The 24,296-nt window shown below is 43.9% G+C and overlaps 1 protein-coding gene across 1 annotated transcript in view; it reads right to left on the reverse strand.

Moving 5' to 3' along the window:
* The window catches only part of zgc:101569 (uncharacterized protein LOC449822 homolog), a 41,720-nt gene extending 19,529 nt beyond the window's left edge, over positions 1-22,191 (reverse strand). The window contains exons 1-3 of the mRNA XM_067976706.1: positions 21,865-22,191; positions 16,996-17,166; positions 7,536-7,633 (exon numbers count right to left, since the gene is read on the reverse strand). Coding sequence (XP_067832807.1) covers positions 7,536-7,633; positions 16,996-17,166; positions 21,865-22,018 — 423 coding nt within the window. The 5' untranslated portion in view covers positions 22,019-22,191. The remainder of the gene's footprint in view (positions 1-7,535; positions 7,634-16,995; positions 17,167-21,864) is intronic.
* Between the last annotated feature and the right edge of the window lie 2,105 nt (positions 22,192-24,296).

The raw sequence follows: 24,296 nt of genomic DNA on the forward strand, positions 1-24,296 counted from the left end.
AGGGTATTTATTTTTACACAGCGAGCTATTATGATCTGGGATGCACTGCCTGAAAGGGTGGTGGAAGCAGATTCAATAATAACTTTTAAAAGAAAAAAGGCTGAATACTTGAAGGGGAAACATTTACAAGGCTATGGGGAAAGAGCAGGCGAGTGGGACTAATTGGATAGCTCTTCCAGAGCCAGCACAGGCATGATGGGCCAAATGGTTTACTAATGTCCTTTAGGGAAGGAAATCTGCCATCCTCACCCAGTCGGGTGTGACTCCAGACCCACAGCAATGTGGTTGATTCTTAGTTGCCCTCTGAAATGGCCTAGCAAGCCACTCAGTTGTACAAACCCGCTACAAAAACACATAATAAGGATAAAACCGGACGGACACCCACTCGGCACCGGACACGACAAAGGCAAAGGCAAACCAAGCCCAGTCAACCCTGCAAAGTCCTCCTCACTAACATCTGGGGATTTGTGCCAAAATTGAGAGAGCTGTCCCACAGACTAGTCAAGCAACAGCCTGACATAGCCATACTCACAGAATCATACCTTTCAGCCAACGTCCCAGACTCATCCCTGGGTATGTCCTGTCCCACCGGCAGGACAGACCCACCAGAGGTGGCAGCACAGTGCTATATAGTCAGGAGGGAGTGGCCCTGGGAGTCCTCAACATTGACTACGGACTCCATGCAGTCTCATGGCGTCATATCAAACACGGGCAAGGAAACATCATGCTGATTACCACCTCCCGCCCTCCCTCAGCTGATAAATCAGTCCTCCTCCATGTTGAGCACCACTTGGAGGAATCACTAAGGATAGCAAGGGCACAGAATGTACTCTGTGTGGGGGACTTCAATGTCCATCACCAAGAGTGGCTCGGTAGCACCACTAATGACCGAGCTGGCCGAGTCCCGAAGGACATACCTGCCAGACTGGGCCTGTGGCAGGTGGTGAGCGAAGCAACATGAGGGAAAAACTCTTACTTGACCTCGTCCTCACCAATCTACCTGTCGCAGATGCATCTGTCCATGACAGTATTGGTAGGAGTGACCACCGCACAGTCCTTGTGGAGACAAAGTCCCATCCTCACACTGAGGACACCATCCAACGTGTTGTGTGGCACTATCACCGTGCTAAATGGGATAGATTCAGAACAGATCTAGCAGCTTAAAACTGGGCATGTCACCTCTGGCTCTTTTGCCGATCACCTTAAATCTGTGTCCTCTGGTTACCTTCCCTTCTGCCAATGAAAACAGTTTCTCCTTATTTACTCTGCCAAAACTGTTCATGATATTGAAAACAATTTTACAACACCAAGTTATAGTCCAGCAATTTTATTTTAAATTCACAAGCTTTCGGAGATTTCCGAAAGCTTGTGAATTTAAAATAAAATTGCTGGACTATAACTTGGTGTTGTAAAATTGTTTACAATTGTCAACCCCAGTCCATCACCGGCATCTCCACATCATGATATTGAACACCTCCATCAAATCTCTCCTTAACCGTCTCTGTTCAGAGAACAACCCCAGTTTCTCCAGTCTCTCCATATTACTGAAATCCCGCATCCCTGATTCCATTCTAGTTCTGCACCCTCTCTAAGGCCTTTTCATCCCACCTAAAGCTTGGTACCCAGAATTGAACACAATACTCCAGCTGAAGCCTCACCAGTGTTTTATAAAGGTTTAGCGTAACTTCCTTGCTTTTGTACTCCATGCCTCTATGAATAAAGCCCAGGATCCCATATGCTTTTTCAACAGCCTTCTCAACTTGACCTGCCACCTTCAAAGATTTGTGTATGCATACCCCCAGGACTCTGCTCCTGCACCCCTTTTAAAACTGTACCATTTAATTTATATTTCCTCTTCTCATTCATCTATGTGTCTGCCCATTTCACCAGTCTGTTTATGTCCTCCTGAATTCTGTTACTATCTGCCACATTGTTTACTACATTTCCGAGTTTTGTGTCATCTGCAAACCTTGAAATTATACCCTCCATACCCAAGTCCAGGTCATTAATATATATCAAAAAGAGCAGTGGTCCTAATACTGAACCCTGGGGAACACCACTCTATACTTCCCTCCAGTCTGAAAAACAACCGTTCACCACTACTCTCTCCTTTCTGTCCCCTAGCCAATTTTGTATCCAAGCTGCCTTTAATCCCATGTGCTTTAATTTTGCTAACAAGTCTATTATGTGGTACTTTATCAAATGTTTTTTAAAAGTCCATATCCACCATCTACAAGTCAGGAGTGTGATGGAATACTCTCCACTTGCCTGGATGAGTGTAGCTCCAACGACACTCAAGAAGCTCGACACCATCCAGGACAAATCAGCCCGCTTGATTGGCACCCCATCCACCACCCTAAACATTCACTCCCTTCAACACTGGCGGACTATGGCTGCAGTGTGTACCATCCACAGGATGCACTGCAGCAACTCGCCAAGGCTTCTTCGACAGCACCTCCCAAACCCACGACCTGTACCACCTAGAAGGACAAGGGCAGCAGGCACATGGGAACAACACCACCTGCACGTTCCCCTCCAAGTGACACACCATCCCGACTTGGAAATATATCGCCGTTCCTTCATTGTCACTGGGTCAAAATCCTGGAACTCCCTTCCTAACAGCACTGTGGGAGAACCTTCACCACGCAGACTGCAGCGGTTCAAGAAGGCGGCTCACCACCACCTTCTCAAGGGCAATTAGGGATGGGCAATAAATGCCGGCCTCGCCAGCGACGCCCACATCCCGTGAATGAATTTAAGAAAAAGCCTCCTTCTGTGCTGTCTCATTCTATGATTCCAATACACTGCAGGAAATATTGAAATTAGGCCAATATCCTTTAACAATGTGCCAGTGTTCTGGTAAACTCTGATGAGTAATCTACACCCAAAACATTAACCAATCTCTCTCTCTTTTCAGATGTGTGTACTTCCAGCATTTTGTGTTTCAGATTTCCAAGCACTTGCAGTTTCTTTGTTTTTAACTGTACTCTATCTGGAACATGCTTTATGCGGTGTTAAAATGATCATTTATAGTTTGTTAATACAGCCTCCCCTCAGCAGACCATGAGATCATAGGAAGCAAACAACATCTGAAATAAGAACCTTTTTATCTAAAAATAAAATGAATGGCCTGAAATTCTAACGGTGACAGTGGAACTGAGGCAGGGCAGGACTTCTGCCCATTATAAGGTCATGGCATTGACCCCGCTGTCAATTGCAGGTTGTCTAAATTCAGCCCACAAAGACACAGGTAGGCCAGAAGGGGGGTGGAAATCTACTGCGGAGGCAGCGGGGGCTGAATAGCTGACGGAGAGATAGAGAGCCAGTGCTGCAGCTGGATATAAAACCTGGTGCTGCTTGAAGGCAGCACTGAAGGGCAAGTAGACAACCTGAGCAACAAGGATGGCAACTAGATTGAAGAAATGAGCATTTCCTAATGGAGATGTAGAGCTGGGGGGATGGGCTGTTTTGAGTTAGATGTTAGAGACCTGCCAAGAATGTGGTAGGAACTTTGTGGAAAGGTGGCTATGGCAGTAAGTGCCATCTCCTTGACCTCCAGGACTCCTTTGCAGTACTGGAAGAAATTTAACCTCAGAGCAGCTGTGCTAAGCCACCTGCTCCCCCCAAACCTGTGTCTGCAGTCTCTGTCACAGCACAGCACCATTGTGTGTCTCCCATTTCCTCTTCTCCTGATTTTGTTCTATCTCCTCATCAGGACATGTGGAAATGACCACAGTGAACCCCATGGTAAGGGTCCCACGGCAGGAGGTGGGAAGTCTAAAATTGCTGAAAGGCAGTTTGCAGAATCCTTTCTTAGCAGCTAAACTGAGAAAAAAAATTTCTAAATTGCTCCAGTCAAATAAAGACAGTGGACAGTCAAAGCCTGGGAACTCAACCACTTCCTGGTTTGACACTGATGAATGAATGCATTATCTTGCATTTACATAGCGCCTTTCACAACCTCAGGACATCTCAAAGCGCTTCACAGCCAAAAGTATTGTTGTAATGTAGGGAAACATGGCAGCCAATTCACACACAACCTCTTTTCTTCAGGCTTAAGTTATATCAGGTGCAATTTGAATGTAAGTGGCAGAATTTCCGGGACAGCAAGTTCTGCCCTTGTCACCCTGTCATTTTCATACGTGTACCGCTTTGGGGATGGGCACATTTTCCGCCAGCACTCAGTTCTACCAGAAATTATCGTGTATTTCAGAATAGCTGTATTACTGCCATACCTGACTTACACCCTCTACACTGGAACTACACCAGCTTTTGCACTCCAAGAATTACAGAATTTCAGGCCTCGTCTCAATTTTTACTCCAACGTAAAGCTATTTTTCACTTTTAAATTTCTAAGATATTCCTTTTTAAAGTAGCAGGTTACCAACGAGGTCAGTTCTTGGTACGACATGCACTTCCATCTGGTAAAAAAAAAAGAAAAAAACCTGAAAATCCTCGGAATCGGGTAAAAATAAAACAGAAAATGCTGGAAATGCACAACAGGCCCATCACCATCTGAAAAAAGAAGACAGGGTAATGTTCCGGGCGTACACTCCATCAGAAATGGCATCAAATCTTCAGCAAAATATTCATGAGCTTTTAACTATGACTGCCTGGAACAAATGCCTATCTTTTCAGTTCAAAGCACAATTACTACTGCTATCACCTTTTTCACATCTTAATTCAACAAGTTCCAATTAATCGAGATCATCTGATGATGCCCTCATGCATTAAGCATTTGTATCCATAAAGCGATCCAGTCGCTAGCTTTAGGAACATAGGAACAGGAGTAGGCCATCCAGCCCCTCGGGCCTGTTCTGCCATTCAATTAGATCACGGCTGATCTGTATCTCAACTCCATTTACACACCTTGGCTCTACATCCCTTACTACCCTTTTACAGGCAACATTTTTTTAAAACCGTAGATGCTGGAAATCTGAAACAAAAAATAACAGAAAATGCTAGAAACACTCAGCAAGTTAGTCAGCAACTATGGGGAGAACAGATGAGTTAATATTTCAGGTATGGATGAAAGGTCCACACATGAAACACTAATTCGTCCTGTTCTCTGCCTACACACTGAATGACCTGTTGAACATTCCCAGCATTTTCAATTTTGATGCCTTTACAAGTTGCATTATTAACAACTAAACATAGTTTGCAATGGAATGTGAGGAACATAAGAAATAGGAGCAGGAGTAGGCCATACGGCCCCTTGAACCTGCTCCGCCATTCAATCAGATCATGGCTGATCTTCGACCTCAACTCCACTTTCCCGCCCGTTCCCCATATCCCTTGATTCCCTTAGAGTCCAAAAATCTATCGGATTCAGCCTTGAATATACTCAACGACTGAGCATCCACCATCCTCTGAGTGAAGAAATTCCTCTTCATCTCAGTCCTAAATGGGCGACCCCTTATCCTGAGACTATGCCGCCTAGTTCTAGACTCTCCAGCCGGGGAAAATAGTCTCTCAGCATCTACCCTGTCAAGCCCTCTAAGAATTTTATACGTTTCAAAGAGAGCACCTCTCATTCTTCGAAGCTCCAGAGGTCATCCACTTTGGATCAAAAAAGGATAGAACAGGGTACTTTCTAAAGGGACTTAGGGGTTCAGGTACGTAGATCATTGAAGTGTCATGAACAGGTGCAGAAAATAATCAAGAAGGCTAATGGAATGCTGGCCTTTATATCTAGAGGACTAGAGTACAAGGGGGCAGAAGTTATGCTGCAGCTATACAAAACCCTGGTTGGACCGCACCTGGAGTACTGTGAGCAGTTCTGGGCACCACAGCTTCAGAAGGACATATTGGCCTTGGAGGGAGTGCAGCTTGGGTTTACTAGAATGATACCCGGACTTCAAGGGTTAAGTTACGAGGAGAGATTACACAAATTGGGGTTGTATTCTCTGGAGTTTAGAAGGTTAAGGGGTGATCTGATTGAAGTTTATAAGATATTAAGGGGAACAGATAGGGTGGATAGAGAGAAACTATTTCTGCTGGTTGGGGATTTTAGGAGTAGGGGGCACAGTCTAAAAATTAGAGCCAGACCTTTCAGGAGCGAGATTAGAAAACATTTCTACACACAAAGGATGGTAGAAGTTTGGAACTCTCTTCCGCAAACGGCAATTGATACTAGCTCAACTGCTAAATTTAAATCTGAGATAGATAGCTTTTTGGCAACCAAAGGTATTAAGGGATATGGGCCAAAGGCAGGTAAATGGAATTAGATCACAGATCAGCCATGATCTCATCAAATGGCGGAGCAGGTACGAGGGGCTGAATGGCCTACTCCTGTTCCTATGTTCCTAGAGTATAGGCCCATTTTAATCAATCTCTCCTCATAGGATAACCCTCTCATTCCAGAATCAATCTAGTGAACCTTTGTTGCTCCCCCTCTAAGGCAAGTATATCCTTCCTTAGTTAAGGAGACCAAAACTGTACACAGGACTCCAGATGTGGTCTCACCAAAGCCCTGTACAATTGTAGCAAGACCTCCTTATTCTTGTACTCCAACCCCCTTGCAATAAAGACCAACATACCATTTGCCTTTCTAATTGCTTGCTGTACCTGCATGTTAACTTTCTATGATTTGTGTACAAGGACACTCAAATCTCTCTGATCACTGTGTGACAAAATTGAACAGAACCATATATGAAATGTGGGAGGAGGCTCACGTGGAGCACAAACACCAGCACAGACATGTTGGGCTGAATGGCCTGTTTCTGTGTTGTACATTCTGTGTAATTCTATGAAAAATGTACACATTTTCCATTTTATTGTTATGGCAAATGGATTGGTTTACGAGAGCCAGACTACAGCTCATAGCTGTAGAACAATCTCTTTGTCTACCACGAGCAGATCATTTGAAAGCAAAAAGAAAAGCCAATTCGTAAGTCTAAACTTCAAAGTCAGATTTTTCTTTTTAAGTGTATCACAAGGTCTTCGCAAAACTGAACGACTAGCTTTGCATGTATTATCTGATCCCAATTCCGGCTTGGTTGCTGTGCCAGACGTGGAAGACAGGGTGATAATCCCTCCATGATCTTGCCCCTCCCTATCTCTGTAACCTCCTCCAGCCCTACAACCCTCCGAGATCTCTGCATTCCTCCAATTCTGGTCTCTTTTGCATCCCCGATTTCCTTCGCCCCTCCAGCGGCAGCCGTGCCTTCAGCTTCCCAGGCCTTCAGCTCTGGAATTCCCTCCCTAAACCGCTCCGCCTCTCTACCTCTCTACCTCTCTCTCCTCCTTTAAGATGCTCCTTAAAACCTACCTCTTTGACCAAGCTTTTGGTCACCTGTCCTAATGTCTCTATGTGGCTGTGTCAAATCTTGTTCGATAGTCCTCCTGTGTGACACGCCCTGGGACGTTTTACAACGTTAAAGGGGCTATATAAATGTTGTTGTTGTTGACATTACGGGAATTTGTCGTTAGTCTCCAGCATGATATATATGCTTGAGTTAAATAGGGTCATAAGGGCAAATGAAAGTCAATTTGCTGATAGTGTTTAAAGTGCAATTGCATATTACTATACATACCATAGGACCTGGATCCGTGGTGACATCCTGTTCAAATTTAACAGACACTGCAGCTTGAGCTAACTCCTTTAAATCATAACCAGCACAGAAGTGACCTCCTGAAAAAGCCAGAAAAATATCAGCAATTACGTTTTTAAAAAAAAATACATATACACACAAACACTCAAAGCTGCTCACCATCACACTAAATCCCCATTTGGCTATTGATGCTTATCAATATGCAATTTAAAGACATATATGGAGGTGGAGGCAAGGGAGGGAAGGTTAGGTTAGGTGAGGGACCTGGAGTGCGCTGGATTACTTTTTTTAAAAAATGCTGACAGAACACTTGACTTAACATCCCTTCTGGCCAGCAGTCAAAAACTCAACTCATTACACTTCTAAACCACACTCTTTTGTATAAATTGTCTTTTAAGATCAAGAGAAAGATTCTGCTAAAATCACTTGTTTTTATAGATGACATAGTCTGCTGGAAAATCAATTGTTGGGCCTGGATGAAGCACTCCTGCTCCTCAGGGCCCACAAGCATTCCATGAAGGCATTCACCCCATGGATCCGTCCCTTCCCGTCTGCTTTGACCTGACGTGAATGGGTAGCGATGGGAAACCCGAACAGGTAAGGTTACATTCATTTTATTATTCCAATGCACAAACTGTTAAGTACCTCAAGTATCTCAATGAGGTGCATTGCCCTTTTAAGTATTGGCCCACCGGCTTTAAATGGGGGCAGGACTTCCTGGTGTCTGCTCTCCACCTGCAGACAAACTTGCCTGGGTTACGGAAGCAGATGTGTTGGAGCTGGGATGCTGTCCTGCTCTGAAAACAGAGTATTCTTACTCCCCACCTGTTCTTGGGGGTTAAAATTTACCTCAAAGAGCCTCTGCACTTGCCATTCCACTACAGATTGGAGGTGTGCAAAGGCCCTCTGTTTTATATCTTAATTTCAAAGAGAAGTCTCCCTAATTCAATGAACCAGTGACACATGTACTAGAAGGTCTCCCTAACCATCTTGCATTTCTCGAGTTTTTCCGCACAAAATCTTTCTATCTCCCCTTGCCCCCCCCAGTGTTATTTTAAATGTAAAGATTTTTTCAAATGATTTTATAACACCATTAAGGAATGCCCTGTATATACACAGACCTCCTGGTATAATTAACTTAGAGGCTTTACGGTTTCATTACCTGGGACCTTCTATGGTTTAAACTAGCCGTGTTCTTGTGTTAGCTAAAAGCCTTTCCCCAGCATTCAGTTCAAAAGCTAAACTCCATTTTAGGCACAATTTAGATAGTTTATAGGGCATTTCCCCAATCAATCTCAAAGGCAATCTACGGGGCTCAGTTCCTACTCACTTCAAGATGCTAATATGCTTGAAACAGCAAATTCATAAGTTATACAAGAGATATTAACCAAAAGGGTATTGGATGAGCCTTTCACCCTTTTTCAATAATTCCACTTCAGAGAATTGGATTGGAGATTTACCATTATAGGGCCAGGTGATACCTAAAATTTAGCTCCCCTTTGAACTGTCCAAATAATAGTAACACCAACCAATCACAGCAGAGATGCAGTACACTACTGAGTGAAGTAATTAACTCCCAATTGCTAATCAAAGATAAATTCAGACATAGATGCATTAACTAATACTACATTATTGACTTATGTGGCAACATGATTATCATCAACACAAAGTTAGGAATTGGGGACTACATAAAGTACTTAGGTATATATTGTTAACTGATAAGTGTAAATTGTTACAGGCACAAACCTGGTTTATGCATAGTACAGGGATCTGGCTTTATAACAGTAATGCATAGTGTTCAAGAACACTGTACAATTAGCAAGGTTAAATTTATAGTTTATATTCAATATAATTGCTGGTAAACTTTCAGGCTAGTCCACTATCCTCTCATAAACCCAAGTATCCTCTTATAAACCTTATCCATCGAGTAGATTGGCTGTTGTAGCACTGACTCCTTAACTTCCTCAGGGACGCTCAGTTCCATCTCTGGGACTGGCTGCAGCGAGTGGCCATTAATGGTCATTGTTTTCCTTCTTTGGCTGTGGTCTTGTCCTAATTTATTAACCTTGCACGTATGTTATTTCTCTGCATTATTATGTGGTTACTTACTAACTCTGTTCCCATAGATTTAAGCTACTAGGTGAGTGATACACTTTAAAAGTTGCTTCATTTCAACTTTCATTCTGAATATTTCCTCAGCTTAGAAGGTCTGCCTCGTAAGCATTTTACAACTTCCTTTAAGGTTCTTGCTCCTTCCAAAACCTTCTACTTGGACTTGAAAAGCATGAACTCATTGTACCATTAATTTACCAAAGTAGACCCCCTCCCCCTTTTCCACCTACATTACCCTTTGACCAAGCAAGGTGATTCATTCTGCCACATGGATTCATTCTAAGGGATCATTTAATTTGGAGAAACATACATTAGGGATTATAATGGCTAGATTTATAATTAGTTGAAGGCCTGACTCCCTATTAGAGCACTAATTCCTTTGCTTTTCCTAGTACTTACATCAAAACAATGCGACCCAGGGCTCTCGTAAAAGCAGTCTTGTTGGGCACCCTCCTGCACTGTTCTCTTTACACTAATAGCGCGACCCATTCATCCTGATAACCTTGAAAGGTCTACTCATCTGGCACTAGCCCCTAATTAGAAACAACTGCCAGTTTCAAGAAGTCCTTCATTTGTTCCAGTTCTCTAGAGGTGTTTGGACAGTGACCCTCAGAATTCCAGTGTTAACCCTTTTGATTTTCACAGAATTCAGTAGTGCTGTTTAGGAAGCCACTTTTATTAAAAGCATGTAAACTAGACTAATACTCCACTGCAGTTTGGAGTCAGGGATGCATTGTTGGGAACACTGTTCTATCAGAAGTGACTTGAAAAATCAAGCCCCGTCTATGTGTTCCTGTGGTTCAGGTGGATGTTAAAGATCTCATGGTACTATTCCAAGATGAGCAGGGATTTTCTCCCAGTGTCCTAGCCAAAAGTTCTCTCTCAACTGATACCAAAGACAGGCTAACTGGTCAGTTACTTCATTGCTGTCTGTGAAACCTTGCTGTATGCAAAATGGCAGCCACGTTTACCCGGGTAACATTAACTGAACTCCAATGTAATTCATCGTGCTCCAGGACGTTTCAGAGGTGTGATCAGACACTACACCAATGCAAGTTTTTAATTTCTCCCTTGCTAGATTTTTTTTTTGGTCAGATGGATGCTTGCATTGTATGGAAATCCACAATCATATTTAAGAATTCTGCTGCTTCTTTAGGTGAGGACTACCATATCCTTTAGGGGACTGGCTTGCAGGGTTATCTCTGGAGCTCATTGTGGCCCTGAGGAACTGTGTCCAGGCTGAAATTAACATCCAAGAGGACTGCTCAGGTACAGATATGAACCAACAGTTGGAACAAATGCCCCTTGTATCCTCCAGTCAATATCTTTGAGATCCCCACTTGAGCCAGGTTAGTTGGTAGTTTTTTTGTTGCATGTTCAATGGTCGGTTTCTTACCTGCTTTCCTTCAGTGCAGTGAACAGGGATGTGTTGCTTTATATAAATATATCTGAGCTGTGAGAGAAAATGTGCCGAATAGCCTGACATACTAATTTCTTATGTTCCACAAAATCCAATATTAAAGACTTGCAATTAGAATAGAACACAATATAACTTTTTATTAGAGGATCTCACATTTTTTTTTACATCTGAAGAAATATTAATATTGCTTATTCTGTAGCTGCGTAACCAAGTTACACAGACCAGGAAGGTCCCAGGTTCAATCTCTGCTCTGTGCTGAGTTGGCTGATTTCAAGTGCGACACTAAATTGTGGCCTCACCAGTTAAGTAGGGTAAAGTCACCCAATGTACAATACCGCTGTGGGGCAGCTGTTTGCTGCACACAAGACTTAACTATATAGATAAATATTTTGTTACGATGTTCTCCTTTTACCGTAATTAGTAAACCCATCAAATGTCATTATGCTTTGAGTTACTGCAGAGAAAAAAAATAATTTGCATGTGAAAATTAGGTCCAGGAAACAACAACAAATTCAAAAACCCCGAGAACGTGATAAATTTGTAAGCACACAAACTAAATAGTTGAGAATGCGTGAAGGTTAATAGTTTGGACCATCGACATGATACGTGACCAAGACCACACAGTTAGCATTCAACATTTCAGCCCAAGAATGTAGATAAACACAGCTCAAAACTAAACATATTGACTCTTTCAAGAAGATCTTACGTTAACAGCTGACAACCAAAGCACTAGGCATTGTTTGACACCAGAGTTCTCAAGGCTTCACTTCCACAGGACAATGAATTGAGGTTAGAGTTTAATACTTCTAGTTGTCAATATAGTAAAGAGTCCTATGGATACTCACACAATGGAGGCAAAGCTCCTTCTAAGATCCATAAGGAACAGGTTAGAAGAACACACCAACTTCCTGAGCTAGATCATAGGTCATAATAGTATTCACAGACCCTGGCTGATAGTCACACAACTATACTTCACCTCAAAAAAGATAAATTCAGTTACAGGATAACTTTCAAACTTATCAATTCACGCAAACAAGGAAATATGAACACCGGCCTTCAAATTAGACCGTGTGTCCACTGAAATCAGAGGAATCACGGAAAAGGCATTTCCAATACACGATCCGAAAACAAATACTATCCCTCTAACTAAATCCAATATTAAAGACTTGCAATTAGAATAGAACACAATACAACTTTTTATTAGAGGATCTCAGATTTTTTTTATATCTGAAGAAATATTAATATTGCTTATTCTGTAGCTGCGTAACCAAGTTACACAGACCAGGAAGGTCCCAGGTTCAATCTCTGCTCTGTGCTGAGTTGGCGGATTTCAAGTGCAACACTAAATTGTGACCTCACCGGTTAAGTAGGGTAAAGTCACCCAAGGTTCCTGCTCCGAATCAGTACCCCAGAGGCCCCTGCTGGAATTGGACACGTGTGGACATCAGATGAGGCCAGGATCGGTCTTTAAATTTGAATAAGTGCCACTTGGACAAGGTACAAGAGGACAGCAGGTGCCCGTGGAACAATATTCTTGCAAGGATTCAGGTGGGGAGGAGCAAAAACCGGTGAGGGAAAACAAAACCATTAATAAAGCGTGAATATTGCTGGGTTTCTTAAAACATTAAGCAGAATTTCACTGTTCCAAATATTGAAGTGGTTGGCAAAAGAAAATAATTTAGAGTACATTAGTTCATTACTATAGTTCTCAAAAGGGTCAAATTTGAATTGATGATCTACACAAAGTGAGTGCCAAAAAATGGCAATCAAAATTCTGTTTTAGCTTTGCCCAATCTATACAACTACAAGTCTAATTGCAATGCAAAGGCCCCAAAGCCTGCTTGAGACGGAAGCCCTTGGACACCTACCGTAGGAACCTTTACCAATATGGCGGGCAGCACACTTCCGGCGCAGAACGTGCTCATGAACGCCGCCTGCCATATTGAACGCTCAGGCGCCCGTTCTATGCCTGCGGGACGGGGGCGACGCCAACGAATTTCTAGGCCATGGTGTTTAAGATAATCCAGTACAAGACACACAATCCCAGAATACAAGCCAAGCTGTTTAAAAACAAATCCAAAAAATAAATTCACACACAAAAGGTTGTGATGATGTATATTATGTTGGCCCAGAAGGCCACGGATGCAGAATTAATTCAAGTGTTTAAAATGGAGATTCGCACTTGGGAAGTAGGAATATTAAGGTAAAGTGCGGGAAATTCCTCAGAGCCGCTTCCGCTCTGCCGGTGTCACTTTGCTGGAAATGTGGTGGGAACGCCCATTAACAGGGTTCCCGCTGCACCTCCAGCGAAGTAAGGCCAGCTGAGCGGAACAGCTCTGAGGAATTTCCAGGCCTATGAGCTGCCATGGCTAATAAAAGTCAAAGCCGAAGTTCCTTTGTAACAAACACTCCAGAAATTCATAATTCTCACAAAAATTACTAAAACGCTGCCTATTCTCTTGTGCATCTCCAATTTCTTTCACCCCACCCTCCCTAGCTCTACCTCTCCCTCCTCCTTAAAACCTACCCCTTTGACCAAGCTTTTGGTCACCTGTCCTGGTAAAAAGTTAAAAACAGTGGATGTCCAAAGGGACTTCGGGGTTCAGGTACACAGATCATTGAAGTGTCATGAATAGGTGCAGAAAATAATCAATAAGGCTAATGGAATGCTGGCCTTTATATCTAGAGGACTGGAGTACAAGGGGGCAGAAGTTATGCTGCAGCTATACAAAACCATGGTTAGACCGCACCTGGAGTACTGTGAGCAGTTCTGGGCACTGCACCTTCGGAAGGACATATTGGCTTTGGAGGGAGTGCAGCGTACGTTTACTAGAATGATACCTGGACTTCAAGGGTTAAGTTACGAGGAGAGATTACACAAACTGGGGTTGTATTCTCTGGAGTTTCGAAGGTTAAGGGGTGACCTGATCGAAGTTTATAAGATATTAAGGGGAACGGATAGGGTGGATAGAGAGAAACTATTTCTGCTGGTTGGGGATTTTAGGAGTAGGGGGCACAGTTTAAAAATTAGAGTCAGACCTTTCAGGAGCGAGATTAGAAAACATTTCTACACACAAAGGGTTGTAGAAGTTTGGAACTCTCTTCCGCAAACGGCAATTGATACTAGCTCAATTGCTCAATTTAAATCTGAGATAGATAGCTTTTTGGCAACCAAAGGTATTGAGGGATATGGGCCAAAGGCAGGTATATGGAGTTAGATCACAGATCAGCCATGATCTTATCAAATGGCAGAGCAGGCACGAGGGGCTGAATGGCCTACTCCTGTTCCTATGTTCCTATCTCATGTGGGGCGGTCTCAAATTTTGTTCGATAACACTCCTGCGAAGCGCCTTGGGACGTTTTACTACGTTAAAGGCACGATATAAATGAAAGGTGTTGTTGTTATCTCACTTGATATTAGAAATGTCAGCAACAGGTTCCCCCACACAGGCTGTCTGGAGCTGCTGTCTGAAGCTTGAGTTGATAATGTTACCTGTGCCCGGGTCCTGGGATTTTCAGCTGCTGTGGAGAAATTCTGTGGGTAAAATGCATCATGAAAGTTGTAGTTTTCACCCTGCTTCTGTGGAATGAAAATATCCACAGTGCACCGTGACAGCCCGCGTCACATGACAAACAGGTGAGAATGACCAAGGAGTTTTAGCTCATATGTGGAGACATTTTTACGAGAGGGGTGTGTCACCTGTGTCGTAGTTTTCACAAGCTACAAAAACCAGGTTATACTGTGACAAACAATTGAGGCACCAATGGCAGAAAATGTCAAAAATAATAGTTATCAATTTCCTCAGCATTTCATAGAGATTAAGCTATTAAATAAAAATTATGAGCGAACAGTGTTGTTGAGAAGGAGGCTTTTGGTAAGAAGGATGGATGTTTGTGCCGGTGTCAGACGGCAATGACGTTGGTGTAGGATTGGAGTCACATATAGGATGGCAGCTTTCCTTCCCTTAAAGGACATTAGTGAGCCAGTTGAGTTTTTACGACAATCCGACAGCTTCATGGTCACTTTTACTGATACAGCCCCCACCACTTACACCGTCGCCGTTTATCCCGGACAGCCTCCTATATGGGGCAAACGGCGCTGACCATTTGCCATTACCAAAGGCGTCAATTAAACAGGCATCACTTATAAAGGTATTAAGCACGCCGACCATTTCGGGCAGTTCCAAGTAACTGTTCGGAGTCACCTTCCGTCTGCCCCCATCCACTGCCGCTCACCCTGCACTGTTTTAATGTATTTGAATCACTCCTTTATTAAATGTTAATTACTGAAAGACATTCATAAACACAACGGCAGCGGTTCAGGAACTGTGAAATTGACCAGGGCAGGGCAGTTTCATTTTTATTATTTAAAATGTTTCACTGAGTGGAATTAAGACCATGTAGTCTGTACTGGCGTAAATACTACGCGTCTTGGAGATACATTAGTACAAGGAAGTGGCAGTAACTCAATCTTTTCTGTTTAGTGCTTGGAGAAGACATTATTAGGGAGTCCGATGAATATAACGTCCACCCCATCCAGCACGCAAATCCCATGGGGACTGTATCAGCTTTTTATTGCCAGATTTATTTATTTTTTTTAATACTGAGTTCAAATCCTCAAAATGCCATGGTAGGATTCGAACTCACGTTCTCTGGATTAGTAGCCCAGACCTCTGTGTAAGGATTTTGGACATTGGGTCAAATCCCATTTCACTCTTCTGAACGACTGGATGATTCAACATAAAGGGTTAACCAGTCCCTTTAAGGATTTGGACAGTCACTTGGATACTACATTTACAGTACATTTGAAAGCAAGGGTTAACTTGCCCTGGACGTTATAGTATAAATGCACAATTGAAAAACAGCAAAGTGCAGGCCGTTTAAACTGGACAGTTGGACATCAGTTTAACACTGCAGGAGCAATGCAGTACAGAAACTGTAGCTTTCAATAACAACTGATAAGGAGAAGCTTCCAGAAGGTTTTTGATATCAACAACAACTGCGAAGGACAAAGAACTGATAGGACAACTGGCTTCACATAGAGAGGAGGATATAAGGGGTTCATACGGTCCATGAGCAGTCCAACCAGCAATCCATCTTAATGCTATGGATGAATTGGGCCTTCTCGTAACTTGGTTCACACCCATTTGCTCAGAAGCATATAAAGATAAGACATCGTAGCAGTCAAAACAGACAGACAATAGACAACATCGGAGAAGCTGGAAGAAGTTTCAAGAATTAACGAATGCAGCATGAGTTCCTCTAACGAGGCTTTGTTTCTGAACTTTGACAAAAAGACTTTGATTCTGACCATTGACCAAACCACTTTGTCTCTAAACTTTGATGAAAAGACAAACCTTGATGAGAAGAACTTCGACACATGTTACCACAGTAATCAGCTCCCTACTTTTGGACCTAAATGACTGCTTTGATGCATAAGGTTGTATCCAATACTTGCTCACTTTGCTTTGTGCCTGCTCATGTGCTCTTTTAAATCATTAATAAGGAACGTTGCAAACCCCTACTTGTATTATCGGGTAGAGTAATCCTTGTGTTAATTGAGTTGCTTCGTGCTTGCTATGTGGTCTTTTTAAATGACTAAATAAAGAATCACTTTGATTCACAAAACTACCGCGTCAGGTGGCTTTCTTTGCCTGAACTAACGTCGAGATCCATGAATCTCTGGGAAAGACCCTAAATTCCCTACATCTGGATTACTAGCCCGGTAACGTAACCACTATACTATTGTACTCCTTTGCTTCAATCAATTTGCTGTTATGACAGTGATGGGCAAATCGCAGTTGCATTTAGGCAGCAGTGGGTCTGTAATAAACATCAGAAACCAAACCCCAGGTCCTGGACTATCCGTGCGCAATGCTGGGGGAGATCTATTGGTATTAACGGACAAACCTGTTCCATATAATACAGCTGCTGTCAAAGTTTTGTCCCTCTCAAAAGCAGTGAATGCTTCCAGTAGTTGTAGGGCGGTGTTCTCGTTTACAGCGTTCCTTACTTCCGGCCTGTTAAGCCCAATGGTCAAAATCGAGCCATTCTTCTCCGTGATTACATAGTTCTTCCCAGCTACAAAATAGAACAATTTGATGTACACATTATACTTGGTAAATTTACAGTTGAAAAGGTACAGAATTCACTTTTACATTCTCACGAGAAAAATGTACACCCCACATGAATTTTTATCATTTGTAAAATGATATCTCATGACATTTCCAAAAGAAACACTGGATCATATTTTTGCAGGAAACATTTTGCCATAAGTTGCAATCTGCTCTGAAATAAGGTTCAGCCAGAATTCCAGTCCTGTCCTCTGTAGCATTCATATGGTCAATCACACATTCCCTCTCCTCCACCTCTCCTCCATGGTCCATCTCAAATGGGACAGCCTTCACATGGTTCCACTTCTACCTGTCCCAATGCAACCAATACATCTCCAGCAATGGACACTCCTGCAGCTCTCACACCGTCTCTTTTGGAGTTCCCCAAAATTCCATCCTTGGCCATCTCCTCTTCACCTCTCACATGGCATCACTCATAGACACAGGGTCAGCTCCTACATGTACGCTGGTAACACCCAGCTCTACACATCCAACACCTCAACCCCACAACCATCACTATTGACAAACTGCCTGTCTGACATTATGGCCCCGATTTTAAAGGGGGGAGATCCGAGCCCCAAAGCAGGCAGCACGTCCGGGGAGTCCGAGGATGTGAAGGACCAGCTGATCTTAATGGCCGGACCTCATTTACATAAATGTTCCCGGAGACCCGCCCCAACCTGGCCAGATCCACTACTAGTGGGCGGGAGCTGGAATTTGGCAGCAGGAAGCCACAGCCGGGGACCCGGTTCCCAGCAGTCAGTGGGGCGGGGGTTCGAGCCACAATCGGGGGTGGGGGGGGAGGAAACTGGGGGAGCCCGGGGCATGGGAGGCCCTAGTGAGGCCAAGAGGAGTGCTCCTGCTTCTCCTGGCCCACAGGGAAACCTAAAATAAAATTTTAAAGCTTACCTGTTGGGCCTTTTCTGACCCCCAATCCAGCTTGCGACAGGTCTGACCTGACGGAGAAGCCGTCACTGCTCCCACGCTCAGGCCTTCAACTAAAATTGCAGATCGGGTCCTAATGACATAATTGGGACACAATCTGCATATTTAAAGAAGGACCCCGCTGTCTTCCTACAGGTGTCCCGCTCAAAGGAACAGGGTAAGATCGGCAGACAGCGGGATAGGAGGTGGTAAGTGACTGGCCTCATTTTAACTGCCCTCGGACTGTTTTCTACACAAAACTATACGACAGGCCAATTTTTGCTGTGGTGGGTTTAGATATGTTTGAAGAGGATCAGTGTGCTCTCATGGAACAAAGTTTAATTCCAAAGAGGGTCTAGAGGACGTGCCCGCAGGAAATTCTGATTTTTGACTTTTTTGATGCATTTTCAAGTGTACTGTGATTGAGCAAATGAAGCCAAAAAAATAAAAATTATTCTGGGATGGTTTCACACGCTAATTACTATTTGATCTCCTGTGACAATGACAGGAGGAGTCAATACCAAGTGCAGTTTATAGGTCAAGTGAGTTTAGAGAGGATGAAATAGAGATGCTAATTCCTGCTCCCTGCACTATTTTGGGCCAGGCAGAAAGAGGCACTCGTGCTGGCTTCCTCAGCCCCCACTGTGCTGCCTGCACTCCCTGTGCCAATCCACTAAAATCATGGAAACAAATGTAAACAGTTCAAAAAACATCTTATTTATCAGCTCCCAATAAAGACCATTCGATCAGTCTCTATTGCAATACAATTTTAAAAAATCATTTTATCATGCAACAAATTAGGCTATTCTTTCCTCTGGTCACCTAGTTTGCACGTTGCAAAGCTCCCCCCATTCGTCTACATTCAGAAGCACTAGGACAGCTGGACACTACCCACACAAACGTGCACCACCAAAAACACACTCAATAAGCTTCCTTTGATAAAATTAAACCGTTTCTTGCAGTCATCAGTCCGCTCCACCGCCTCTGAATATCAAAGGAAATTTCCAAATGGGCACTTGGAGTGAACGCAGCCAGTGAGATGGGACTCAAGATTCCAGTGGATCAGACTCACTGAAGGCCTGGATCGCAGGGAGGACCAGGCATCAGCACGGAGGGTTGGGCATGTGCATAAGTGGCAAATTGCTATACTTTCAGAAGGGCTAGTCAGCCAGAGCCAGAAAGTCAACTGTGACCTCCCTCCCTTTCTTTAATAGTCTTCTCAAAACACATCTCTTCGGTCACAAGGTTTCGGTCACCTTGCTTAATCCTCCTGCAAAGACTTTATACCCAATCCATGAAGTTTTTCTACAATGAATACAAATTGTTGCTTTCCAAACCACGGACTGGCTGTGTACTGAATACACCCAAGTAGACTTCCCATTGCTGATTTATATAGACCTTTCTTAGATGTCAGCCTTGAGGTCATGGGTTCAAGCCCCACTCCAGACACTTGACCATATAATCTAGGTTGACACTAATGAGTATCGAGGGTGAGTTGCACTGTTGGGGGTTCCACCCTGGATGGGACGTTAACCTGAATCCCTCTCCACTCTCTCGGGTGTGTACCAAAGATCCCATGCCTCTATTCAAAGAAGAGCAGAGGGGTTTTCTCAGCATCCTGACCAATATTATCCCTCAACCAACACCGCCATGAGCAGATTATCTGGTCATTTATCTCACTGCTGTTTGTGAGAGCTTGCTGTGTGCAAATTGGCTGCTGTGTTTGCCTACATCTCAACAGTGACTATAATTCAAAAGTACTTGGCTGCAAAGTGCTTTGGGACACCCTGAGCAGGTGAAAGATGCTATATAAATGTAAGTTCTCTCCCAACGATTGGGGAAGGTTTCACAACCAGAGATAAAGTTGTGCACGGGCTCCATCATCTGGTACTTTCATTCACCTCTCAATATACGGAAGAAGTGGTCCTATAACTGTCTGTGCAAGTCTGCATGAGTGACATTGGAGCCCACTGGAGCCCAATCTGCCCTGTAGTATAAACAGGGTAAATCTGGTACCAAGGAAATCGATTCATATGAGCATAAAGGCAGCATTAGCCCAATACAGATTACAAACCCATTTAAACATAGCAGGGCTATTTCTGTGCAATGTCATAGCAAATTAACCCTAGTTGTCAGCTGTGGCTCAGTTGGTAGCATTCTCACCTCTAAGTCTAGAAGGTTATGGGTTCAAATCCCACTCCAGGGCCTTGAGCACAAAATCTGGACCGATACTCCACTGCAGAACGGATGGAGTGCTGTCTTTCAGATGAGACACTTTTGATAAGGTCCCACACAAGAGGTTAGTGTGCAAAATTAAAGCACATGGGATTGGAGGAAATAAACTGGCATGGATTGAGAATTGGTTGACAGACAGGAAACAGAGAGTAGAAATAAACGGGTCTTTTTCCGGGTGGCAGGCAGTGACTAGTGGGGTACCGCAGGGATCAGTGCTTGGGCCCCAGCTATCCACAATATATAACAATGATTTGGATGAGGGAACGGAATGTAACATTTCCAAGTTTGCAGACGAAACAAAGCTGGGGTGGAATGTGAGCTGTGAGGAGGATGTAAAGAGGCTCCGATGTGATTTAGACAAGTTGGGTGAGTGGGCAAGAACATGGCAGATGCAGTATAACGTGGTTGTAAAAACAGAAAGGCAGATTATTTTCTGAATGTTGATAGATTAGGAAAAGGGGAGGTGCAACGAGACCTGGGTGTCCTTGTACACCAGTCGCTGAAAGCGAGCATTCAGGTGCAGCAAGAAGTTAGGAAGGCGAATGGTATGTTGGCCTTCATCGCAAGAGGATTTGAGTACAGGAACAGGGATGTCTTACTGCAGTTATACAGGGCCTTGGTGAGACCACATCTGGAGTATAGTGTGCAGTTTTGGTCTCCTTATCTGAGGAAGGATGTCCTTGCCATGGAGGGAGTGCAACGAAGGTTTACCAGACTGATTCCTGGGATGGCAGGACTGACGTATGAGGAGAGATTGGGTCGACTAGGCCTGTATTCACTAGAGTTTAGAAGAATGAGAGGTGATCTCATCGAAACACATAAAATTCTAACAGGACTAGACAGACTAGATGCAGGGAGGATGTTCCTGATGACTGGGGAGTCCAGAACCAGGGGTCACAGTCTCAGGATACGGGGTATGCCATTTAGAACCGAGATGAGGAGAAATTTCTTCACTCAGAGGGTGGTGAACCTGTGGAATTCTCTACCACAGAAGGCAGTGGAGGCCAAGTCATTAGATGTATTCAAGAAGGAGATAGATATATTTCTTAATGCTAAAGGGATCAAGGGATATGGGGAAAAAGCGGGAACAGGGTACTGAGTTAGACGATCAGCCATGATCATTTTGAATGGCGGAGCAGGCCCGAAGGGCTGAATGGCCTACTCTTGCTCCTATTTTGTATGTTTCTATGTTAAACCGAGGCCCCGTCTACCCTCTGGTTGTAGGTCGTAAAAGATCCCATGGCACTATTTTGAAGAAGAGCTGGGAGTTCTCCCTGGCGTCCCGGCCAATATTTATCCCTCAACTCACACCTGGTCATTTATCGGACTGCTGTTTGTGGGACCTTGCTGAGTGCAAATTGCATTTCTTACATGCTACACTTAAAAAGTACTTCACTGGCTGTAAAGCACTTTGGGACGTGAAAGACGCTATATAAATGCAAATTCTTCCTAGGGAGCTGCCTGTTTTCAAGTGGAACCATACACCCAGAGAGAGGGAGAGACTCACCTGCCTCCTGCCCGCCGCTGCTGGCTGTATTTAAACTCCTGGCCGACACACACGGGGCTCCTCTGCAGCGCAGATCCGCTCTTTGGAGCTTAAAGCGGACCTGTGCATTTGTAGCAGCGAACAGGGACCGCCACCAGCGACCACAGCCTGACATGGCCAAATACCGACACCGAGTTACAGTCTATCCCCCTCCACACTGCGGGAAAACTGATCGCTTCTTGAGCCTGGGCTCCGGGGACTTGTTCGACCGACCAAAAGTTACAGTCCCCCGGCTCCAAACTCCATTCGAAGTTTAGTTCACGTTCAAAAAGTCCCTCGCAACTTCACGCGAGAGTGACTGGGGAAAAGGAGATTTAAAAGAAAGTGTTTATCTTTCTGGTGCCAACAAAATACACCAAAAATATTACTGTATGTATTTCTATATTGAGATGCATTAGACCATAATAGACTCTGACTGAAGTGGACTTTGAGTTTGTCTGCAAACTCTCCCCATGGTTTCCCCTCTTCTCCCCTCATGGTATTGGCTGGGGTTCTGGTACCCAACTGATCATTCTTCCTGCCTGAGGAGTGGGAGCCCATGGTGGGAATGTTCTAGAGTTGCCAACTCTGGGTGGACGTATTCCTGGAGGTTTCATTACATGGCCTCCAACCTCCACATCCTCGCTATTGGTCGCCCGACACTTCTATCCTTGCAGTGCACTGATTGGAAGGCAAACATACTCTTAATTACTGTATTGGATGATATTTGACAATCCTGGAGGGTTGGCAACTCTAGAACATGTACATTTGCAGTCTGTGATCTGGTTCCTCATTCCTCTGACTTGTTCAAGTTGGCCTATATCAGAGATATGCACCTTTAAGGTGAACTAACTTTATTTATTATCAGAAATTATTTTCTTTAAACTAATCCATTTTAGTGGAATGGATGTAGGGATTTTTTTTGCAGCTGTATTTGCTTCATTTCACTAATAGGAGTAACATTTACCATCAAGGATTGTTTTCCAATTTTACATTATTTTCCAGCCTTCATCAAATATGGTTGCGATTCAATGGAAATTGAGAGAGAAAAAACACCTTTCTGAAAGCAAAGGTCCTCAGGAGATTGCTTTCATATTTTTCTTTGGTCAACTTTTCACTTTTCCACTGTATTAATTGAAAAAATCTAATTTTATTTAAGGTGCCGGGTTATTCCAGTGTAGCTATGGCATTGGCATCTAGCCAACAATGTGGAAGAAAGCCCAGGTATGTCCTATCCACAGAAAGCAGAACTAATCCAACCCGGCCAATTACTGCCTATCAGCCTCCTCCCAAATAAGCAAAGTGATGGAAGGAGTACCATCAAATGACACCAATAACCTGCTCACTATGTTCAGTTCTGGTTCCATCAGAACCACTCAGCTCCAGAACCACTGGATCCACAATCTTGATCCAGCCGTGGATAAAAGAGCTGAATGTTAGAGAAGAAGTGAGAGTAACTACCCTGGACATCAAGGTAGCATTCAACTGAGTATGGCACCAAGGAGCTCTAGGAAAACTAAGGTCATTGGGTGTTAAAGGAAAGACCCTCCAGTGGCTGGAGTCATATTTGACACAAAGGAAGATAATCTTGGTTGTTGGAGGCCTATCATAATAGCCCCAAAACATTGCTGCAAGAGTTCCTCAGGACAGCAACCATCTTCAGATGATTCATCAATGACCTCCCTTCTATCTTGGGTCAGGAACGGTGCTGTTCTCTGATGATTCTACAGCTCTATCCAGAACTCCTCCAACAGCCTATGGTAGCCTACAGCAGGACCTGGACAACATTCAGGCTTGTGCTAAGTGATCGGTAACATTGATACCACATAGAATGAATTTGCATATGTATATATAGCACCTTTCACATCCTCAGGATGTCCCAAAGTGCTTCATAGTCAAATTAACTTTTTTGAAGTGTAGTCGCTGTTGTAATGTAGGCAAGCATGGCAGCCAATTTGCACACAGCAAACTTCCATAATCAGCAATGAGATAAATGACCAGATAGTGGTGTTGGTTGAGGGATAAATTTTGGCATGGACACCAGGAAATCTATTCTGCTCTTCTTTGAATAGTGCCATGGGAACTTAAAGGGCAGAAGGGGCTTTGGTTGAACATCTCATCCAAAAGACAGAACCTCTGACAGTGCAGCACTCCCTCATTACTGCACTGAAGTATCAGCCTGGATTATGTGCTCAGGAGTGCTTCTCCTGGCCCAACAAGGAAATCTTGGGTTTCCTCTGTCCCGAGATTCCCCTCGCCCCCTTATCCAGCAACCCTCCTTCCTGACTTACCTCGCCGGGGACTGTTTCTGTGGGTCCCCAGCCATGGCCTGCACCCGCTTCCGCCCACCGGCCTCTGTGTCATCCCCACCGGTGGGAATCAGTGGGGGGGGGGGGCGGATTTAAATGAGGCCC

The sequence above is a fragment of the Heptranchias perlo genome, chromosome 3, assembly GCF_035084215.1.
Source record: "Heptranchias perlo isolate sHepPer1 chromosome 3, sHepPer1.hap1, whole genome shotgun sequence".
NCBI lineage: Eukaryota > Metazoa > Chordata > Chondrichthyes > Hexanchiformes > Hexanchidae > Heptranchias > Heptranchias perlo.